This window comes from Theobroma cacao, chromosome 5 (assembly GCF_053813885.1).
Source record: "Theobroma cacao isolate CCN51 chromosome 5, ASM5381388v1, whole genome shotgun sequence".
Classification (NCBI taxonomy): Eukaryota; Viridiplantae; Streptophyta; class Magnoliopsida; order Malvales; family Malvaceae; genus Theobroma; species Theobroma cacao.
The window spans coordinates 12,156,762-12,176,308 of record NC_142643.1 but is presented as its reverse complement, the minus strand read 5'-3'; the positions used below and the strand labels follow the sequence as shown (position 1 = coordinate 12,176,308).

Sequence of the window (19,547 nt, the reverse complement as noted above, 5' to 3'; positions counted from 1 at the left end):
CTATTTGCATATGTTTTGATTTTTCAATCATATCTCCCATTACAAAAGTTCAAATAACATTATTTTTGGACCATTGGAAATCTAAGAGGCAGGGCTACAACTTTGATGTTTACCACTTTGCCTAGTTTTGATGGGAAGGTGGTCAAAATCCTTATTAAAGTGAAAGTACTGTTCTAGAAGAATAGATTTGGATAGAACATTTGAGCGTCGCAACGCTGAAAATTGAGAGTCGCAGCCTTCACCGTAATTTCCACAAATAACAAGTTTAAGGGAATTTTGAAGCTAGGACTTTTTGGGGCTTTTTAAGGGACCTCTTTCAAAGGATTTTGAACCATTTCCCAATGTCAAAAGAGTAAAAAGATTGCATAAGAAAATGAGGAAGACAAGTGGCCTTGTTAAGGGCATTATTGTAATTACATGAGAAATTAGATAAGCTTTAACTATTAAGATCTCATTTTTTCCAGCAGCTTCCACATTTCTCCAGCAACTTCTTCTTCTCCTTCCTCCCATCTCACGTTTTTCTCCTTTTCCATGAATGTTTCTCTCAAGCTTCCATCACTATCTCAAACTAACCTCAATTTTCATGCTTTACACACCCTGTTGTAGGGTTTTTCATACTCTTTTACTCCTTCACCTTAAATAAACCCTTAAAATTCTTTCTTTAATACTTTCTCTCATCAGCTGAACTTTGTAGAGAGAGAAATAAAGGTTTCATGATAGCTTAAGGACTCTTGGGAAGAAATTTCATTACCATCCACCAAGGTGAGTGATGAATTAGGATTAGTTTTAAGTTATTGATGATGGCTAGTAATTAGAGTTATGAGTTGTGTTATTTACTGAAACTATTTATCTATTTCTAGTGTTACTAAAGTAGATAAACAGAATAGCCAATCAAATGGTAATTGGAAGGTAGATAGGAAGGGCTATTAAAACTTGAATTGGGAAACACCTTTTGGAATGATATTAATGTAAATTGGATTGGCTGTGATGTTTTTGTGCATGATAACTTCCAACAAGGCCCCTCAGCCCCATTTGGACCATTAGGGAAGTTAAAGTCGATTAAAGGTTCAACAAGTACCGGTGAGTGAACTTGCATTAAAAAGGTTTTCGGATATACATATGTATGTTTGATTGAATCCCTTAAAGCATTTTATTGGTTTTATATTTAAAACTCACACGGGAACAAGCCCTTATGAAATGTTTTTATGTTATGAAATGGATAGTGTGATGAATTCATATGTTTCTATATAATGTTGATATATATATACTATGTCATAAATGGTACCATTGTGTGACAAATGCAATCTGTGCATGTGTGGGGTGAGTGTGCACTTGCCGGTGATGACGATGGTGAGGGAGATGGATGGTGATACTACCCGTGTGCACTATGTGGGGGGATGCACACGAGTTGGGTGAGATTGGGTGTCCGGCTATGTGCACAATGTGGGGGGATGCACATGAGCTGGGTGAGATTGATGGTCCCAATTATATGTACATGAGCCGGGTGTGATTATGATGATGTTGATGTTTATCTATGTAATTATGCATATCTAGACTTATGAAATGAAAACTTATGAATGTGATATATGATTAACATATATGAGAAATTTGATACATTGCACTTTGGGAATTTTCATGTGCTGTATATTGATTTTATTGGTTTAGCAGGATGGCCTTTTTGTTGAGTGAGGGGAAACTTTTCTCTTTTTGCTCTGTTTTCGCTGCAGTGAGAAACTCTCGAGTTTGAGAACATTCACCAGAACTAGTTCTCGCTACAACGAGATAGTCACTGTAGCTTCTCGCTGCAGTGAAAAGGAATCTTGCTGCAGCGAAAAACTCTTTGTTTCATCAGCTGAATTTTACTGCAGCGAGAAGAATCTCGCTGTAGCGAAAAACCTTCTGTTTTGGTCTCCTATCCTGTCCAATTGCTGCCTTATCTTTCACTTCTTTGCTACCATATCGGAGCATGGACTTCTAGCATTAAAGATTAGATGAGTTAAGTTTAAAATGGGGAGGTTTAGTGAGAAACCCTCGGCCAGTTGAGAAACCTTCGTTCAGCTAATAACTAAATCCCAACATCGTTGTAATGAAAATTCATTCTCGCTGCAGCGAAGATTCGTTGTCGTGTTTGACTTGCTTGTGAAATATTGAAGTTTTCATTCTTCAAATGATTGTTATGTATGGGTCCTTGATTTTCAAATGATTAATCATTTAAGGGCTTTGGTGAGGGGTTTTTAATAAGAATAGAAACATATTGCATTGTTTTAAAAAAGAATGCATCATGATTTCATTAAAGATTCCTTATGGTATGCTTTTTCCCTTTCTTGTTCACTCGTTGGGTTTATACTCACCGTTTTTAACTTCATGTTTTTCAGATCACAAGGCAGCAGGTAACTAGGACGAGGTGTCCTTGTAGACTTATATCCATCTTTTGGTAGGTGTCTCGGCATTCAGTAGCTGTACATTCGTCTGAGTCCCTCCGCTGGAAGTCAAGTCTTTGTTTTTTGAGATGTATAGACAAACTTGATGTAAATTATTAAGATACATGTTGTAGGCAGTGTACATTTAATTGATATGCCAGTATGAGTTGGCGAATGTTTAATTTTATTATGATTCTAAGTTATGAAATAGGACTTAGTAGTGATGCCTCAACTAGTGATGCTCTTATGGAAAAGTTGATTGATGATGCTTATGACTTGTTGGAAGAGATGGCATCAAACAAATATTAGTGCCATTTTAAGAAGGCTTTGCTAAGGAAGGTAACTCGTCTTTACAAGTTGGATGCTATTAATACGTTGACTACACAAGTAGCCACTTTCACTAAGAAATTTGATTCTTTTGGAGTTCATTCAGTATAGAGTCTTTTTATTACTTGTGATTATTCTAGTGATGGGCACCTTATTGATCATTGTCCTTTAATTATGGAGTCCGTTCAGTTTGTCAGAAATAGGTAGCAAAACAACCCATATTTAAACACTAATAATCCAAGGTGGAGGAATCACCCTAACTTTTCTTGAAACAATTATTATGGGTCTTTATCAACTCTGAAACCTAGTTTTCCTCCAAGCTTTCCACAAGTTAAACACCTAATGCAAGAAAAGAAGTTGTGTATGGAGGAGCTACTCATGCAGCTTATATGGCTAAGAAAAATGCCCTTATTCATAGTCATGCAGCTTTGTTGAAAATTCTTGACACTAAAGTGGGGTAATTAGCCAATGCCATCAACAACAGACCTCAAAGGACCCTACAAAGTAACACTGAACATAATCCTAGGAGGGAAGGCAAGGAACCTTGTATGGCAGTAATCCTTCTGAGTGGGAAAAAGTTTAGCAGTAGTAGTAAACAAGAAAAGCCACAAGATAAGCCAATTGAGAATGAATCAAAAGTTGGAAAGTCAAACAAGCAAGTGTAGGTTAAGGATGCATAAGCAATACACCCTCTTCCTCCATTTCCTCAATGCTTCTAGAAGCAAAAGTTGGACACTCAATTTCAAAAATTTATAGAGGAATTCAAGAAGTTCAATAGTAACATCCTTTTTGCTGAAGCTTTGGAGCAAATTCCTTTGTATGTTAAGTTTTTGAAAGATATATTTACAAAAAAGAAGAAATTAGAAGAGTTTGAGCCAGTGGCAGTCACTAAGGAGTGTAGTGCAATAATCCAAAATAAGCTTCCGCCAAAGCTTAAGGATTTAGGAAATTTTTCTATACCTTGCACTATTGGTAGTTTTAAAATTTCTGAACCTTTGTGTGATTCGAGTGCTAGTGTTTCAATATTACCTTTGTCTATTGCTAAGAAACTTGGATTTAAGGAGATACAACCTACTATAGTTATCTTGCAATTAGCAGAAAGACTGATTAAACACTATGTTGGGATTATAGAGGATGTGTTGGTTAAAGTTGGGTATCTCTACATTCTGGTGGACTTTTTTGTGCTTAAGATGGAAGAGGATATGGAAATTCCTCTAATCTTTGGATGACCATTCTTGGCTACTACAAGCACAATCATTGTTGTGAAGGAAGGCAAGATAACTTTTAAAGTTGCAGAGGAAGTTGTTGAGCTTAAGATTTTCAATGCAATTAAGCATTTTACCTTTATAAATAGTTTTAATAGAGTGGATTTGTGATACCCCTTACCCCCGTATAGTAGTCAAGATGACCGTATCGATAAGACAAAGGGCTAATTGACGTGGATTTAAGTGTCAAAGAGCGGTGGCGGGTGAAAGAAATATTCTAGAGAAAAATATTCCGCACTCGAGGAAATAACAATTAAATAATAATATTTTATTGAGGATGAAATAGCGAGATAAAAAGTGATTTGGAAGTGAATCGAGGCATAATAAGGTATTTTAGGTACCAAGGAGACAAGTGGAAAATTTTGGAATAAAATAATATTTTATTAATAAAATAATATTAAATCTGTGATACCCCGTACCTCTGTATAGTAGTCAACATAACCATATTGATAATCAATAAGGGCTAATTAACATGGATTTAAGCGTCAAAGAGTGGTGGCGGGTGAAATGAATATTCTAGAGTAAAATATTTTGCACACAAGGAAATAATAATTAAATAATAATATTTTATTAAAGATGAATTAGCGAGATTAAAAGTGATTTCGAAATGAATCGGGGCATAATAAGATAATTTGGATACCAAGGAGACAAGTGAAAAATTTGAGAATGAAATAATATTAAAATATTAATATTTTATTTGATGTTGAAATTTGCAATACCCTGCACCCTCGTTGGACACAAATAAGACCTTATTGATCAAATGAATGATCGTTTGATGTGAATTTTCGTGCTAAAGAGTGACAATGGATGAAAGGAACGTTCTAGAAAAAAATACTTCGCGCTTGCAGAAACAATAATTAAATAATAATATTTTTGTTGGAGAGGAATTAGTAAGCTAAAGGATGATTCGGAAGTAAATCGAGATGTAATGATGCGTTTTAGGACCAAAGAAGGCAAGTGAAAAATTTTGAAATAAAATAATTTTTTATTCAATAAAATAATATTAAAATATTAATATTTTATATGTTGTCGGAATTAGTCATGAAAAATGGAATATGACTAATTTAAATGGGGGAGAAGAAGTAAAGAAGAATTTTGAAGGAAAACGATGATAATTGTGTCAACTTGATTTTATTAAATCGAGCTAACGCGGGCAAGTAAATATTTAAATATTATGGTGACATTGTGTTAAAATGCGATCTTGACATTTTGATTAAACAAGTGTAAGAAAAGGAAGATAGAAGGAAATTGGAATTGTTACACGTGTCGGTAGAATTAATTTTAAAATATGAAAATTTGATAGGTGTATCAAATAAAATGAAGTTGAGAAATTACATGTAAACTGCATTATTTGGAAAGAATAAAATAAATAAATAATAAAATAATAAGGAAATAAAGAGGATGGGAATGAAGAAAAGATGTTAAAAAGTCAAACCAAAGAATTCTAAGGTGAATGGCCGGCCATACAAAAATCAAAGGAAGAAAGACAAAAGAAAAAACAAAGAAAACAAAAGATAAGAATGTAGAAATGATGGTGGGGCCGGCCATGTGAGATGAAAGAAATGATCAAAGAAGAAAAAGAAAAGAGAGAAGTCGGTTGTGAGGGAGAGCAAAAGAAAAGCAAAAGAAAAAAGAAAGAAAAATTGTGGGAGAGGAAGAGAAAAGGAACAACAATTCTGCTCTTTTCTTGGCATGGTTTTGCTGCACTTTGAGGGAGGAAAAGATAGCTTTTTGTTGCAATTTTTGGAGGAAGAAAAAAGCTAAAAATATTAAGGTAAGAAAGCTGATTTTTTTTAGCTTAATTGCTAGAATTTTTGAGGTTTTTATGGTTGATTTTTGCTGTTGAAAATTTAACCTGTTTGCTGCCAATTTGTGTAGAAAAATTGGAGCTGTTTGCTGGTAGTTTGTGCAGGAAAATTCGACAGCATCGTGCTGCCAATTTGAGGGAGAAAAGGCAGCTTGGTGCTGCCAAATTTTTGAGAAAAAGAGAGTTGAAAGTGCTGCCACCAGAGGAGGAAGAAAACGAGCCAAGGAGAAAAAAAAAGAAAAGAAATAGAAAATAAATGGGCATGACCCAATAGAAAATAAGTGGGCATGGCCCAATAGGAAACAAAAATAAATGGGCTTAGCCCAAATACAAAAAATGGAGAAGCCCATGGAGTGGGCCCGAAGGTCCTAAAGAAATGAAAAAGGCCCAATGGTAAGATGATATTATATTTTAAGATTTATGGGTAGTTTAATATTGTGCATATTTTGGATGAAAAATATGCAAGTTGCTTAAAGAATTTTTAATTAAGTTGCTACCCATACAAATGTGTGATTAAGTATATTGAGTTTAAATTGTTGCTAGGAAAGTTTATCGTGGAGGCATGCCGAACAAAGTATGTGACCGACAAATAGGAATAAATATATACGCGTACGAATCAATAGAAAAGTAATATCCCATTATTATGAGGTGAGTAGGGGGTGTCAGTTTCAAAAATTCCATATATATATATATATATATATATATACATGTATGTATATTTTACGTGAAGTGCAAAATTTATGGAAAGCATGCGTTGATAGAATTTTAAGGAACTGTGGGTGAAAGTTATTTTTAGAAATCATTTGAAATATATATATATATATATATATATATATATATTAGACGTAAAGTGTTTTAAACCGGGAAACAAGCTTTTTGAAAAGATTTACATCAAAGGAAATTGTGCCTTATTGTTTGTGTGGTGTGCATTCATGAAATTTATTACATATTCACCATGCTATTTTGATACAAAATATCATGCAAATATTTACAATAAACATTTTACGAAAAGATAGTTTTAATGTGATGTGGGGACCGATATTTTGAGAAAGATTTAAAATATCCCCTTGAAGATCCAATTTGAATTCTTTTAAAAGGTGATTTCATTTTAACCAAGAAATTCAAGAGTAATTGGAGACTGCTACTTGTTGTGTTGTAAATTGTATTTTGAATCGAATGGCTTATGATAATGTGGGCATGATTGGTTGGATTGGTAAATGTGCTGAAATTGTATGAACTGTTGACTTGCCTTGAGAGGTTGTAAAATAAAATAATTGCCATGTCATGCTATTGCAAATTTTATTGTATGGTGGGTTTAACTTGCTGCAATGGGCGGGTTCGGTGGACCAGCCTATTAGAGGGGCAGGGTAACCCTGTTATATTCTTACCTCGGTTGGAGAGGCGTGTAGGATAACTCCCAAGGTACAACTTTAAAGTTCACTTCATGCCAAACCACCACGTGAGGGTGAACTCAGCCAACGCCAAGGAACGACTGTTTTCAAAATAGAAACATGATTTATGCGTACATGACTTTTTAACAACCTTGGCAGAGTCGGTTGGGATAGCCCCAGGCCAAGGTATCCCTGACAACCGAGTATGAGAATGATTTTGGCACAAGCCAAGTTTTTAAGAAAGTCATAAGCCATGTTGTTTATTTTTGACAAAAATGTAATGGTTTTATATGAGTTGAAATAAGTTTTAATATTATGAATTATATTTCTCTGCATGGTGAAAATGGAATTAAAGGATTTTTCGCAGATCCCCTATTTGTTTATCTGTTAAATGAATCTGTAATTCCTTGCATATGGGGCGAGTTATGATTTGTGCATGATTTTAAATATCATTTGGTTTCGTGGGAGCTTGCTAAATTTTATTGATTTGATTCGAAAATGATTATTAATATATTTTGATGCGAAAAATTTTATTACCTTGATTATTTATACTTTATAAGAATTTCTCGATTTCTATATAAGGCACAAACCCTCGTTTGAAACGAATTGCTTTTATAATCTTGCATTTTTATATTCAACTGATCTATCGTTTGCTTGTTTTCCCATCTACGCCCTACTTGTTGAGTCGATGATTATCACTGAGTCTATGAGACTCACACCCATTTATTTTTCCTTTTGCAGATAAGGATCAACCTAGCGTGTAGGCAGTGACGCATTCGATCCACCGTGAATAGGTAAAGGCATCTCCTAGCATTTTTTTCCAAGTTGCTCTGCTGTTAGAGGTCAAGTCGTAGCATTTTATTTATTAAGTTGTAAACGAATTCTAAATTTTTATATAAGCATTAATTTGGAGATTATAGATTTTAATGCATATACTTACGAGTAAAAGGAAAAAAATTTGTATTGATTTTTATATTTATGGTTCAATTTAGTATATGAAAGTATCAATATTATATGGTGATTGAATGTAGTGGATTAACGAGCAAATTCTAGATAGGCTTGTTCGAGACTTGACCGGTCTTTTTCGGAAGTCTTAGACACCGATAGTGATCGGGGAGAGGTCGTTGCAATAGTGGTATCATAGCGCTAGGTTTAGTTGAGTTCTAGGATATTCTTATGTCAAACAGAGGAGTAGTGGAGTCAACGTAGAGTCTTGTTTATAGTCAGTGACTGCAACACCGATTACAGACAGGAGGCTATATAGACTCTTTATCTTAAAAAACCACCTTGTGTAATCATAAGTGATGATTAAATAACAAGAATTGATTATCGATGTTCGGGTTTGAGATGCCACCCAAGACACAAACTATTGTTGGAAATATTTTAAGTAAATGCTTCTAATGAAAGGGTGATATGATGATATACTCTTTTGACCAAGAATGGAGGAAAGTGAAGTCGGACTAATAAGTCCGTAATAACTCATTCACTTAGTGGAGTTAAAACTTGAGCCATGATTGTCAATGGAAAGAAATTTGATGACTATGGACGGTATTTGAGGATGATATAAAGGAGAACCTACGATAATGATAATAAGAGGTATATTTTGACTAGAATAAATAATGATCCTTGAGATCCACTCGAGGTTTATAAATTTAAGTATTAAGGAGATGTAAACTGATGCTCACGTGCACAGAAGTTAGTGCACTATGTTAATTAAGTTTGTTCTGCCTAAATATAAAAGGTGCTGAACCTTTGAAATATTTTATATACGAATATGTGGTGTATAGTAGCTTCAATGGAGCTGGTTTTAAATTTAATTAAGTAATGATGAGATCCCAAGGTTTGATGGAACTATGCTAGGTTGTAGTTATTAGTGCATGAATTAGCTCAAGGTTGAAATTAAATATTGGCGACAATGTCGAGGGACATTTAAGTAAAATCTATATTAAGTTTTATAAATATCAGAGTTGATTGCGTAGATGTTAAAGGGAAAGTAATGGTATATTAGTGTAAAGTGATAACACAAGGATGATTGAAGGTAGTCCCAATAATGAAATTGGTTAATGAGAATCCCTTTATGTAGAAATTGAAATTCAAAAATGCAAGAGGTGCATATGACTCCCATGAATCTAAATCTTAAGTGAGTAATTAATATCAAAATGAATAAAGATGTATCTGATGGAAGTACAAAAGGTAAATGAGAATGAGAATGACTTTTAGGAATTGTGATATTTTATAAGATCCAGTGATCTCATAAAGATGAACCTAAATAGTCAATAAGATCATAAAGCATATGTGAATACTAAATTGTGATTGGATTAGCAATGGAAGAAATACGAATGTTGTTAGAATCGCATCTAAGAAGTTTAAGGATAATTAGTGTAATCATACCAAGTTAGTTCAATATGGTCTGAATTAATAACACGAACACTTTGGGGGGATCTTAAAATAATGTCCATTGGGAACCAATAAGTGGGATGTTAATAAGCATACATTGAAATGTTAAGGTTATGAAAGGCTTTGGAGATTAGCCTTTGATTATTTAAATTTTCAACGAAATTGTATTAAAGGAAGTGTTTAAGGGTTTTTGAAATGTATGGAAAGGTGTGAGAATGCACTTAGATGGTCATCAATGGCTGGTGAGTAACCAAACAATGTGCAAGTAAATGAACAAAGGGAGTTACGATTGGTAGGTAAGAGTGGAATTCTAATGATGAGATTGTGTTCACTGCTTTCGGCATTGAACTATAAGTTATGAACTTGTATCCATTCTGTGAACACCTTGATGATATAGTTCAAGAAATTTTTCACTATGAGAAACATTAAAGCTCAAGGAGCAAAAGGCTATATAGTCAAGTTGGGATTCATGACTAATATGTCACATAAGTATGAAGATGAATTGTAAACATATAAGGATGTTTGGAAATGGTGGTTTGAGGCAATGATTATCTCACCGATATCTAGATCTGATGAAGTTATGGTCTCGATATGCTTGTAAATACAAGACATAAATTGTGAAATATACTTTCCTTATCAGTTTCAATTTATTTTATTAATTATCAAGGTAAAGTGCCTAAAAAGGATAGGCAAAGGATAAATTGTGTTACGAATATTTAAAGAACGAGGGTGATATGGTTTGATTAAATGATATTAACCTTAGTGAAGGAACAGAAATACGTTACGGGAATTATAAAGATCCATTTAGGAAGAAAAGATGATTTGAGATTTTCAATATTCATATACTAGCAAAGGCTTTGGTAATGAGATCATGAGATTTGGCATTTAGAGTAAATTTGAGGAATTTCAAGTTAGATATGTTGTATGCAGTTGATGATGAAAAAATTAGCTATTGATTAAAAAGATTGATTAAAATTATAAAGATATATACAATAATATCGTTAATTATCGAAATGTCTTATGGTGTAAGTTGAAATTATCTAGCAAGCACTCGATCATGAAAGTATTGGAGTTTTATTTTTGAGAATATAGTTACAAATGGTTATTAGATTTGAATCATCTATGATGTTAAATATATCTCAAATAAATAAAACATGTCTTGATCTTTAAGTATTATGAAATTCTCGCATGGAAATGGTATGGAAGTGTGTAAACCGAAATAAAGATAGGTTGACAAGTTAGACCCGTAGTCAATGGTTGGATAAATATTTGAATGTCGGAAGGTTTGATAAAAGATCAAGGTAGAGGAAATTGTAGATGGCTATGTAAACATGCATAATTGATGATTTAAGAATGATTTGATGGAGGTGTGACTAGGATTAATGATATATTTAATTTCTCTTTATAAGAGGAAGAATAATATCAATTTAATTCGAGAAGTGTGGTACTTATAAATAAAAGTAATATGACATTGCTGAGTTTTCTATAAAGATTGGAAATTGATTTAATTCATAAGATCGAGATCTTCTATGGAGAATGCCCAACAAAAGTGATGTAGAAGAATTTTAGAATTTTGATTGTTCACCGTATGTGTTGGTTAGAATTCAAGGATGAATTTATTTTTAAGTGGGGGAGATTGTAATACCCCGCACCCTCGTTGGACACAAATAAGACCTTATTGATCAAATGAATGATCGTTTGATGTGAATTTGCATGCTAAAGAGTGACAAAGGATGAAAAGAACGTTCTAGAATAAAATGCTTCGCGCGTGCAGAAACAATAATTAAATAATAATATCTTTGTTGGAGAGGAATTAGTAAGCTAAAGGATGATTCGGAAGTAAACCGTGATGTAATGATGTGTTCCGGGACCAAAGAAGGCAAGTGAAAAATTTTGAAATAAAATAATATTTTATTTAATAAAATAATATTAAAATATTAATATTTTATATGTTGTCAGAATTAGTCATGAAAAATGGAATATGACTAATTTAAGTGGGGGAGAAGAAGTCAAGAAGAATTTTGAAGGAAAACGATGATAATTGTGTCAGCGTGACTTTATTAAATAGAGCTAACGCGGGTAAGTCAATATTTAAATATTATGGTGACACTGTGTTGAAATGCGATCTTGATATTTAGATTATACACGTGTAAAAAAAGGAAGATAGAAGGAAATTAAAATTTTTACACGTGTCGGTAGAATTAATTTTAAAATACGAAAATTTAAAAGAAGTGTATCAAATAAAATGAAGTTGAGGAATTACATGTAAATTGCATTATTTGGAGAGAATAAAATAAATAAATAATAAAATAATAAGGAAATAAAAAGGATGGGAATGATGTGGTTTGGATGGGAATGAAGAAAAGATGTTGAAAAGTCAAACCAAAGAATTCTAAGGTGAATGGCCGACCATACAAAAATCAAAGGAAGAAAGACAAAAGAAAAAACAAAGAAAACAAAAGAGAAGAATGTAGAAATGATGGTGAGGCCAGCCATGTGAGATGAAAGAAATGACAGAAGAAGAAAAAGAAAAGAGAGAAGTCGGTTGTGAGGGAGAGCAAAAGAAAAGCAGAAGAAAAAGGAAAGAAAAACTGTGGGAGAGGAAGAGAAAAGGAACAAAAATTTTGCTTTTTTCTTGGCACAGTTTTGCTGCACTTTGAGGGAGGAAAAGAGAACTTTTTGTTGCAATTTTTGGAGGAAGAAAAACGCTGAAAATTTTGAGGTAAGAAAGCTGATTTTTTTTTTGGTTAATTGCTAAAACTTTTTAGGCTTTTATGGCTGATTTTGGCTGCTGAAAATTTTAGCTGTTTGCTGCCATTTTGTGTAGAAAATTTGGAGCTGTTTGCTGCCAATTTGTGCAAAAAAATTTGAGCTATTTGTTGGTAGTTGGTGCAGGAAAATTGGACAGCATTATGCTGCCAATTTGAGGGAGAAAAGGCAGCTTGGTGCTGCCAAATTTTTGAGGAAAAGAGAGCTAAAAATGCTGCCACTAGAGGAGGAAGAAAATGAGCCAACGAGAAAATAAAAAGAAAAGAAATAGAAAATAAATGGGCATGACCCAATAGAAAATAAGTGGGCATGGCCCAATAGTAAATAAAAATAAATGGGCTTAGCTCAAATAGGAAAAATGAAGAAGCCCATGGAGAGGGCCCAAAGGTCATCAAGAAATGAAAAAGGCCCAATGGTAAGTTAATATTATATTTTAAGATTTATGGGTAGTTTAATATTGTGCATATTTTGGATGAGAAATATGCAAGTTGCTTAAGGAATTTTTAATTAAGTTGCCACCCATACAAATGTGTAATTAAGTATACTGAGTTTAAATTGTTGTTAGGAATGTTTATCGTGGAGGAGTGCCGAACGAAGTATGTGACCGACAAATAGGAATAATTGTATATGCGTACGAATCAATAGTGAAGTAATATCCCACTATTATGAGGTGAGTAGGGGGTGTCAATTTTAAAAATTTCGTATATATATACACGTACGCATATTTTTCGTGAAGTGCAAAATTTATGGAAAGCATGCGTTGATAGAATTTTAAGGAATTGTCGGTGTAAGTAATTTTTAGAAATCATTTGAAATATATATATATATTAGACGTAAAGTGTTTTAAACTGGGAAATAAGCTTTTTGAAAAGATTTACATTAAAGGAAATTGTGCCTTATTGTTTGTGTGGTGTGCATTCATGAAATTTATTACATATTCACCACGCTATTTTGATACAAAATATCATGCAAATATTTACAATGAACATTTTATGAAAAGAGAGTTTCAATGTGATGTGGGGACCGATATTTTGAGCAAGATTTAAAATATCGTCTTGAAGATCAAATTTGAATTCTATTAAAAGGTGATTTCATTTTAACCAAGAAATTCAAGAGTAATTGGAAACTGCTACTTGTTGTGTTATAAATTGTATTTTGAATCGAATGGCTTATGATAATGTGGGCATGATTGGTAAATGTGCTGAAAATGTATGAACTGTTGATTTACCTTGAGAGGCTGTAAAATAAAATAATTGTCATGTCATGCTATTGCAAATTTTATTGCATGGTGGGTTTAGCTTGTTGTAGTGGGCGGGTTTGGTGGACCAGCCTATTAGAGGGGCATGGTAACCCTGTTATATTCTTACCTCGGTTGGAGAGGCGTGTAGGGTAACTCATGAGGTACAACTTTAGAGTTCACTTCACGTCAAACCACTACGAGAGGGTGAACTCAGCGAATGCCAAGGAACGACTATGTTTTCAAAATAAAAACATGATTTATTCGTACATGATTTTTTAACAGCCTTGGCAGATTCGGTTAGGATAGCCCAAGGCCAAGGTATCCCTGACAACCGAGTATGAGAATGATTTTGGCACAAGCCAAGTTTTTAAAAAAGTCATAAGCCATGTTGTTTATTTTTGACAAAAATGTAATGGTTTTATATGAGTTGAAATAAGTTTTAATATTATGAATTATATTTCTCTGCATGGTGAAAATGGAATTAAATGGTTTTTAGTAGCTCCGTTATTTGTTTATCTATGAAATGAATCTGTAATTCCTCGCATATGGGGCGAATTATGATTTGTGCATGATTTTACATATTATTTGGTTTCGTGGGAGCTTGCTAAATTTTATTGATTTGATTCGAAAATGATTATTAATATATTTTGATGCGAAAAATTTTATTACCTCGATTATTTATACTTTATAAGAAATTCTCGATTTTTATATAAGGCACAAACCCTCGTTTGAAACAAATTGCTTTTATAATCTTGCATTTTTATATTCAACTGATCTGTCGTTTGCTTGTTTTCCCATCTACGCCCTACTCGCTGAGTGGATGATTATCCCTGAGTCTATGAGGCTTACACATCTTTATTTCCCCTTTTACAGATAGGGATCAGCCTAGCGTATAGTTAATGACGCATTCGGTCCATCGTGAATAGGTAAAGGCATCTCCTAGCATTTTATTTCGAGTCGTTCCGCTGTTAGAGGCCAAGTCATAGCATTTTATTTATTAAGTTGTAAACAAATTCTAAATTTTTATATAAGCATTAATTTGGAGATTATAGATTTAATGCATATACTTATGAATAAAAGGAAAAAAATTTGTATTAATTTTTATATTTATGGTTTAATTTAGTATATGAAAGTATCACTATTATATGGTGATTGAATGTAGTGGATTAACGAGCAAATTCTAGACAGACTTGTTCGAGACTTGGCGGGTTTTTTCTAGAAGTCTTGGACGCCGGCAACGACCGAGGAGAGGTCGTTGCAAAATTAGTCATGAAAGGGGAGTATATGGTCAACCTAAGTGGGGGAGAAGAACAACTGGGGAATTTCGGAGAAAAAAATGACATTAGTGGGGCTCGCGTGTCTTTATTAAGTAAAGCTAACGCGGGTAAGTATATATTTAAATATTATGGTGATACCACGTTGAAGTGCAAACTTGATATTTTATTGATACAAGTGTTAAGGAAGAAAAATAAAAAGAAATTAGAATTAAAAGTGTCACAGCCCAATTTTCGGGCCATGACAAGCACATGGGCCTAATGGGCATAGCCTACTAAGCCCATGCAAGCCTCTTTATGTAATCTCGATCGTCATTTCAACAATCATTCCTAAACTCGCATTTCATAATTCTCAACTATAAAAATATTCAGTGATATACTATGGTAATCAAATACTTATATTTAGATCATCCAAAATAATATCACCCATTGTCAACTCATAGTGACATCATAAATCAAAATATACATATATTTTTTATACTATGAATCTTAGTGATTTACATCACGCGTACGCATACACAAGCAAAAGACTCTTGACTACCAGCGGATTGACTTTGGGTGAAGGTACAACTATTAAATGCCATGGTACCTACCAAAAGAAAAATATACATGGACACCTTAATCTAGGTCCCAATTGCCTCTGACTCTGAAGACATGAAGTTTAAAAGAGTGAGCTAAATTCAGTGAGTGAACATAAGAAGGGAACAAGCAAACGATACGGAAAGTTGTCGAATACATGATGCACTTATGTTAAAAACAATGCAATTTAGCTTAATTTCTTGTAAAGCCCTTTAATTCAACCTTTGGTTATTTAATCCCTTAGAGTGAAGGATCTATGATCAACAACAAAGTTCAAAAGAGTGAAAACTATAGCAAATATCCAAGCAAGACAAGCAAGACAGAGAGTTTCTTGTTGCATTGAAAATCAATTTGGAAGCAATTAACAATTTCAATAGTCAACATTCATTGCAATCATATAATATTTTCCCTAACATTTCTATGGTATGTGTAAACATGTATACAACCACCGGCTCATCAGGTCATGTGCACTCCCACACCACACGTAGCTAGAATCATCATCCACCGATCATCAGCTCATGTGCACTCCCACACCACACATAGCTAGAATCATCATCCACCGGTCATCAGCTCATGTGCATTCCCACACCGCACATAGTTGGAATCATCATCCACCGGTCATCAGCTCATGTGCACTCCCACATCGCACATAGCTGGAATCGTCATCCACCAGTCATTAGCTCATGTGCACTCCCACACTGCACATAGCTAGAATCGCTCATCATCACCGGCATATGCAATCCCACACCGCACACGCACGGTTACAATTATCACACAATATTATCATTCAAAGCATAACATATATCATCAGAGTATAGGAACACATGGGTTCATCACATTACACATTTTACAACATAAAATGTTTCATCAAGGGCTTGTTCCCATGCATGATTTAGAGAAAAAAGGTCAAATATAATCATTTAAGTGCTTAATCTCAACACATATGTATTTTCCAAAAATAATTTAATGCAAGTCCACTCACTTGTCCTTGTTGATTCTTTTGATCGACTCTAACTTCAACTAATGCTCCAAATGGACATGTGGGGCTTTTTTGGAACCTATCACACACAATATAACCATAAAAAATATAACAGCCCACAAATCTAATTATTAGCCATTTTTAACAACTTAAAACCAGCCTTAACTCATTTGTCACCTTGGTTGACTTGTAGTTGAATTTTGTTAATGAGGATTAAAAGGGAAAAACTCCTTCAAGAGTTTTCAAGCTAATTTGAAGAGTTTTCGTCGTTAAAAATGTTCAGCTAGTGAGAGAAAGTTTAAAGGAAAAACTTTTTTTGAGGGTTTTTGAGATGAAAAAGTGGAAGAGAACGAAAAACCTATGAAAAAGTGTGCAAAAACATGAATTTTGGAGTTAGTATGAGAAGGTTATGGAGGTTTTAAGGTTTCTTTCCATGAAGGATAAAAAGTTCTACAAAAAGGAGAGAAGAAACGAGAGAAAGATGAATAAGGTGCTGGAACTTTAGATATTTATCTCTGAAGTAAATCAAAGTTTCACGTAATTTACAAAAATGCCCCTTTTTGTTCTTCTTGTGTAGTGCTTCCACTTTGAGAAAGATCTTGACCATTTTCAGATAAGAAATGGGCAAAGTGGTAAACACCAAAGTTGGAGCCCTACCTCTTAGCTTTCTAATGGTCTAAAAATCATGTCATTTAAACTTTTGTAGTGGGAGATATGCTTGAAAAACCAAAACATATGTAAATAGAGCAACAGTTATAAATAACGTAACAACAGTTATAAACATAACCTTTCTTCACCAATTGAAATTATTTTTGATCCTACTCTTATAAAAATATAAAATAATTATAAATAACATAAAACTAACATCATTAACTTAAAATAAACATTTAAACATAAATTAAATTATACTAACAAAATAAATAAAAATACCTAAATTCGATCCTAAATTTAGTGCAACTTAGACTAATTAGGTATTTAATCTCCCATTAAATATGTGAATTTGATGCAATCATCAGTCTATCTCTAGTTACACATCTATGGAGGTTGAGGTTTCACATTCTCCCCCACTAAAAGAAATTTCGATCATCGAATTTAAATCCAACTATAAGGTTGTGTACCTCTATGTATTAAAAAGGTGCAGATACTTTGTCCGCATCTCCTCTTCAACTTCCCACGTTTCCTCTTCACTGGTGTGGTTTCGCCATAACACTTTCACTAAGGCTACATTCTTTGAATGGAGCTTTTTGACGTGCCTATCACGGATAGCCACCGGTTGCTCCTCATAGATTAAATCATCTCTCAACTGAATGGTTTCATACAGTATTACATGAGATGGATCTCGGTTATACTTCCTTAGCATCGACACATGAAATACTATATGGATATTCGAGAGGTCCGGTGGTAGTGCCAAATAGTATGCTACTATTCTAAGTTTTTCTAAGATCTAGAAGGGTTCTACATACTAAGGACTTAATTTTCCCTTTTTATCAGACCTCATTACCTATTTTGTTGGTGAGACCATCAAAAATACATGATCCCCCACTTGAAACTCCAAGTCTCTCCGTTTGTTATCAACATATGACTTTTGTCTACTTTGCGCTTATATCATCCTCTGACGACTCATTTGTATCTTCTTGGTGGCATCATGTACCAACCTTGGCCCCAAAAGTTTCCTTTCTCCCACCTCTAGCCACCCAATGGGTGACCTACACCTCCGTCCATATAATGCCTTAACCTGTTGACAAACTAGGCACTTAGAAACAAACTGAGCTATGTCTTTCTTAAGTCCTTCCCACCAGTATACTTCCCTCAAAATCTTGGTATATCTTTGTACCTCCCAGATGTACCACGTACACTACCATATGTGTCTCCTTTAGTATTTGTCTTCTCAATCCATCACTATCGGGCAAATAAAGTTTGGTCCCATACCTCAACACTCCATCTGTGCCTTTAGTAAACATTTTTCTCTTTCCTCCTTGAGGGTCCTTCAAGGCCTTGGTTACGAACTCATCTTTACTTTGGGCTTCTCTAATTTGGTCTATTAAGATAAGTTTAACTCTAAAATGTGCTAACAATTCATTTGTCTTTGAAACTTCAAAATGCACACCCATATCTCTTAAACACTGCATCTTCCGAATCAAGGATCTTTTATCTACAGATATATGTGCCAAACTCCCCATCGACTTTCGACTTAAGGCATCTACCGCTACATTAGCTTTATCGGGATGATAGAGAATAGTACAGTCATAATCCTTAAGCAACTCCATCAACCTACGTTGCTGCAAGTTAAGATCCCTCTGCTGAAATACATACATTAACCTCTTGTGGCTTGTATATATCTCGCAAGTCTCACCATACAAATAATGTTTCCAAATCTTTAAGGCAAACATGATTGTTGCCATCTCCAAATCCTGCGTGGGGTAATTTTGCTCATGCCTTCTAAGTAGTCTCGATGCATATGCAATCACCTTCCCATGCTGCATTAATACACACCCTAAACCAATCTGTGATGCATCACAAAATACTGTATAACCCCTTGTGCCTTACGGTAGGCTTAATACTGGAGTAGTGGTGAGACAAGCCTTAAGCTTCTCCAAGCTATCCTCACAAGCATCTGACCACTCAAATTTTGTATCCTTATGTGTCAACCTAGTCAAAGGTGTAGCTATTTTAGAGAAATTCTTCACAAAACTGTTGGCTCCATTAGTTTTTGATGATAATAAAACATTCCCATTTCATTTGTGTCTAACATTTCTACCTATATGTGCAGGACAAAAAGTCATATGGAAATAACAAATCAACATTTCAAATGTTTATATCAAAAATCATGAAAATGAAGAAAAACGATTGATCAACTAAAAGGAAGATCTTTGATTAAATAATGAAGAATGTTGGTTGACTAAAATTTATATTGGATAAATGGCGAGCTGAAGAATATTGAGAAACAGAACCAACTTAGTTGACCAAGATGAGAGTTAGTCGACTGAGGAGCTACTGCCAAAATCTGGAATTCAAGACAGAACCAACTTAGTCGACCAAGAAATGAGTTAATCGACTAAATGCTTTATACTAGAATCTACAACCAGAAGACAGAACCAA

The 19,547-nt window shown here is 34.0% G+C and overlaps 1 protein-coding gene across 1 annotated transcript; it reads right to left on the bottom strand.

Moving 5' to 3' along the window:
- Positions 1-18,229: 18,229 nt before the first annotated feature.
- Positions 18,230-18,763, bottom strand: LOC148762455 (uncharacterized). The gene has a single exon (XM_088806604.1). The coding sequence runs from the start codon at positions 18,761-18,763 to the stop codon at positions 18,230-18,232; it is 534 nt and encodes a 177-aa protein (XP_088662730.1).
- Between the last annotated feature and the right edge of the window lie 784 nt (positions 18,764-19,547).

Bases quoted from the DNA above. Each gene is read 5' to 3' on its own strand.
- LOC148762455 (XM_088806604.1), bottom strand. From the start codon at position 18,763: ATGTATGTATTTCAGCAGAGGGATCTTAACTTGCAGCAACGTAGGTTG.